Source organism: Arachis ipaensis, chromosome B7 (genome assembly GCF_059453495.1).
Source record: "Arachis ipaensis isolate K30076 ecotype BB chromosome B7, ASM5945349v1, whole genome shotgun sequence".
Taxonomy (NCBI): Eukaryota; Viridiplantae; Streptophyta; class Magnoliopsida; order Fabales; family Fabaceae; genus Arachis; species Arachis ipaensis.
In genome coordinates, this window is record NC_142442.1 from 123,638,342 (window position 1) to 123,642,783 (window position 4,442).

Genomic DNA, 4,442 nt, shown 5'->3' on the forward strand with positions numbered 1-4,442 from the left:
AAAATTTTTTTTTTGAATACCAAAATGAAAATTGCGTGATCTTTCGAGATCAATTTGACTATTTACTCCAAAAAATATATTTTTTGTGTACATGGTCTTCAAAAGAAAGACAATTTTATTATAGCTCATGGGCTTACTTCTGTTGGTTGGGCTTATGGCTTCAGATTTGTGTTTTGCTTTTCGTTACCTCAAGTCCATTAACTTCTTAAACGAAAAAAAAAACTCCATTAAATTTGTGATTAATAAAACACATGAACCTGTCTCAGACCAATAAAAAACAGAACCTATAAAAGCTCACTGTAGAATTTTCTTAATGTCGACCAATAATTCAATATTCTTTTTTCGAAAAAAAAAATCAATATTCTTTTTGTTTAACTTATTTGTTTATTGGAAGATATTTGATATCAGCGCAGAGTTTGTTCATCAATAATGTTCAGTTTCAATTTGTGCAAGTCAGAATTTTTGTATAGTAATGATTGGAAGTACAATTGCCCTGAGTAACGTTATTCAAAGTTGGAACAACCAATTAGGAGATACTATGCTTTGATATTCCAGCCCTTGAAAATGGAACGGCTTCACAGTTCACTCTGTTGATACCTCTACACCAAGTTGGTCACACTCAACTTTCATTATGCATCTTATCACTCCCTTCTGCCTCCTTAATTTTTCTTGATCCCTCGGGGCTCCCCACATGCTGATCATGAAAAGTGAAACCGTAATTACTATATGAATAAAATAAAACTAATTAAGCAAGTTTGTATCTGAAGAATTGAGATTTAAATGTTTAAGTTTGATTTTACCAAGTGAGATTGAAGTTGAATAGGAAGTTGTTTTAAGGACATCTTTGCAATTTCTGAAACTGCAGCATCTCGAATGGCGGGAATATCACTCACCAAATGCTCGTAACCAGCCTGAAAAGCCTCCGACCAAAACCGAGGTAACTTCCTCGTACTGTGCCTGCGACTGTACACGTCCCACATCTGCCTCACCACCTTCTCTCTCTCCTCCACTTCCTATTCCAAAAAACCACGACACCAAACAAATCATAACAAGTCAAAACTGTTACATCTAAGTTCCAACTTCCAACCCAATTTCTCTCTATTTAAAACGGAAAAATATATTAGCGAGCGCAACAATAATGTTATGGTTGCAATTTTACTAATGCAACTTAAAACCACTGGGTATAGCATACATACCAGCACATCGAGATCGTCGAAATTTGCAGGATCGAAGTCATTATAGCTAGAAGAAGACCATCTGAGGGTGAGGGAGCCAGTGAACATGAACCAAACAGCTACAAGGACAATTGCAGATAATATCCACAACTTGTAGTGCTTCTTGCCAGCAGCACCAGCTGAAGCTTCAGCTTCAGAGCTTTTTCTGTTCTTCATAGTTTTGTTCTGGCTAAAGCTATACGGGAATACTCTGCTTTTTATGTATATTTGGGGATTGGTATCTTTAGCAGGGGAGATGAATAATGAAGCATGAAAAACGTAGTTAATAATATTTGTTAGTACTGAGTAGGGTGTTTAAGAATAATAATAATGATGACATTGCATGTCTTTGTCAACTGAGTCCAAATTAATAGTAGCTTTCGTACATAGTTGTTGCTGGTTTTAGGGGCTTAGTGGGGTTGGGAGTTTGGCACTCCTAAGTGCTATTGGCAACTCACAACAATGTCTAATTTGACTTTTTACTATTGTATATTTGTATTATTGTTTGTATATCTCCACCAATTGTATTGCTATTGCTATTTATGTTACAAGTTGATGTATTTATTAAAGTTGGTTCCAAGGCTTGCAGAAAAATATAAGTCAATCAATATTGTCCTTTCTTCTTGTCAAGAGGAATAAGACATTTTTTAATCTAATCTTCATACTAGATAGCCATTCTCTTGACATCAATTAAATTAGAAACTGCATACAATAACCTCAGCTCCTCGAGTATGAACAAGTAATATGGAAAGAGGAAACTTCCATTTCTCTCTTTTTATAAATAATAATATCTGTGAGGTAGGAATCTCCTTGTACCAAATTGTTCATGATGATAACCATGAGTGCTTAAGTAATAATAAGATTGTAGAGTAATATAGATTTGCATCTACACTCGTGTATGTCACATGTCAACGGTCCAAAGTCGTGATATCCCTAATCCTCCACATGGATATAAGCGAATAACAGTAGTTTTCTGTGAGTAATTGAAGTCAAAGCATCTTGTAGAGGTAGATATTTTGAGTTCGATATAGCTTTGCGGAAAAAAAAAAAGGTTAATATTTAAAGTGTTCTTTAAATTTGCAGTTGAGTCTTAATTTTGTTTCTAAATTTAAAATTACTTTAAATTTGTTCCTCAACTTAACAACGTTGGTCCCTAAGATATTTTTTGATGATAAAATGTAATTGGACAGAAGTTAGGTTGAAAGTCACTCTATACTAGTAAAACGTCGCTGTTTTATTTTTGGTGCTCAAATAAAACATAAATAACGTCCTTTAGGATATTTTGAAGGGTTTTAACTCCAATATATTAAAACCTCTTAAAATACCTTAAACGATGTCGTTTATATTTTATTTGGGCGCAAAAAATAAAACAATAACGTTTTACCAGTCTAGTGTGATTTTTAATGTAGTCTCTATCTAATTACGACATCATTTCGTCACTGAACATTATTAAATTGAGAGACAAATTTAAAACAATTTTAAATTCAAAAACGATATTAAGGCTCAACTGTTAGAGGCCGGTATTAACTTAGAAAAAAAAAGTTCACAAGAACAAAACCATCCACTTACCCTCAATGCACAAAGAAAAGAATATTAGAAATAAGATAATCAGATCACTACGACCTATATCGAGTGGTTGGGTGGCTGACGCGCCGGGGGGGGGGGGGGGGGTGGGGTGGGGGTATAGTCATGAATTCTGATCATGTTATTCCAACTCGTGAATATACATTATTTAACAAAAGGTGCACATACATATCAAGATTCAAGAAACTAATTTTATTTGCATTATTACTGTATATTGAATAAAATATTCGGAAAGCAGAAATCTAATGTTGTATGTCCAAGCAGACTAGTAAGGTTTGACTTTGTCCTGAAGTTTGGATGAAAATCGATATTCACCGGCCACCAGAATAGAATTGAACCGATAACCGATCGATCATTAGTTAAATTATATATAATTTTTTTCTCAGACTAAGTTATTTTTATATTAAATTGATTATTATTTTTTTATATTAATAATTTAATAATTTTATATCTATTATATTATGTTATTTAAATATATGTAAATAATCATGAGATTTATTTCTCTAAATTTATTATCCAATTGAAATAAATAAAAAATATTGTCTTTTGTCTTTAAAAAATAAAGATAGAATTATTTTATTTTATTTTTCAAAAAATAAATCGATTAAACAAGCTCTGTAGACAACTAAGAAAAAGAAAACTAAACAAGCCGAGTAAATCTAATGATAAACGCTACGTTTATTGCGAGAGCTAAGTGCTAAATTTAAATTTGATCATAGATATTTTTTATGTAATATATTAAAAACAAAGCACTCTATAAAGTAAAAAGTTCTTAGCCGGAATTTTTTACAATGTACGATTATGGTATAGTTGTGTGTTTTACTGTAATAATAGAGGTTGTAATTTGTAGACAGGTAAAAAGATTAAAAAAAAAAATGAAAAAAGGTGGAAATTCAGGTGCAGTCGACTTCACGTGAAGTTGATACTTAAGAGCCGTTAAATGATTTGACTGATTTGACTAAATTTTCATCTAACGGTTCTTAAGTATCAACTTCACGTGAAGTTGACTTCACTTGAGTTTTCACCATGAAAAAAATAGAGGAGATGACTAGAAGGATAGTGGAGATCATTTGTGAAAGAGATAAAATAATTTGAATTTATCTTCTTCACAAATTGCTCCTACCATGTATTAAATCACTCTCACCATATTTTTAATAGTCCTTTCATTTTTTTTATTTCTACTATTTTTTTTGTCTGTTTGCTGTTGTCTACATATCGCAGGAAACAATTTTTATTAGTCTCCAATATCATAGTAAAATCCACAACTGTTTCATAATCACGCATTACACGCTCTTATTAATTGCAGAGATATTCTCAACATTTTTAACTATATATGGGTTCAATCCCATTTTAAGCAAGTTTTTGAATATTTACTAAAATTCATGTGCGGGCATTATCAACGTGCGGGTTGATTGGATTTTGGTCAGGTTCACACCGGTTTGACACGGTTCGTATAAATTTTTATTGTTTTTATCCTTAAGGATCAAAATATTAAATTGGATCAATTTAAAGTTTGATTTACCAATTTTTTTTTTAACAAGAGAGCTTAACATAATAAGTGGAGCAAGAACAACAACAAGCAAATAGAAAAGTTAAAAAAGAAAAAAAATTACAAAAAAACTCATCAACCATTTTTTGTGCTCT

General features: G+C 31.8%; 1 protein-coding gene across 1 annotated transcript; it reads right to left on the reverse strand.

Moving 5' to 3' along the window:
- Positions 1-397: 397 nt before the first annotated feature.
- Positions 398-1,520, reverse strand: LOC107608166 (uncharacterized). Its single transcript, XM_016310043.3, has 3 exons — positions 1,197-1,520; positions 801-1,013; positions 398-694 (listed from the first exon to the last, which is right to left on the reverse strand). Exons 1-3 carry the CDS (start codon positions 1,389-1,391, stop codon positions 620-622), a joined length of 483 nt encoding a protein of 160 aa, XP_016165529.1. The 5' UTR covers positions 1,392-1,520; the 3' UTR covers positions 398-619.
- Positions 1,521-4,442: the final 2,922 nt, after the last annotated feature.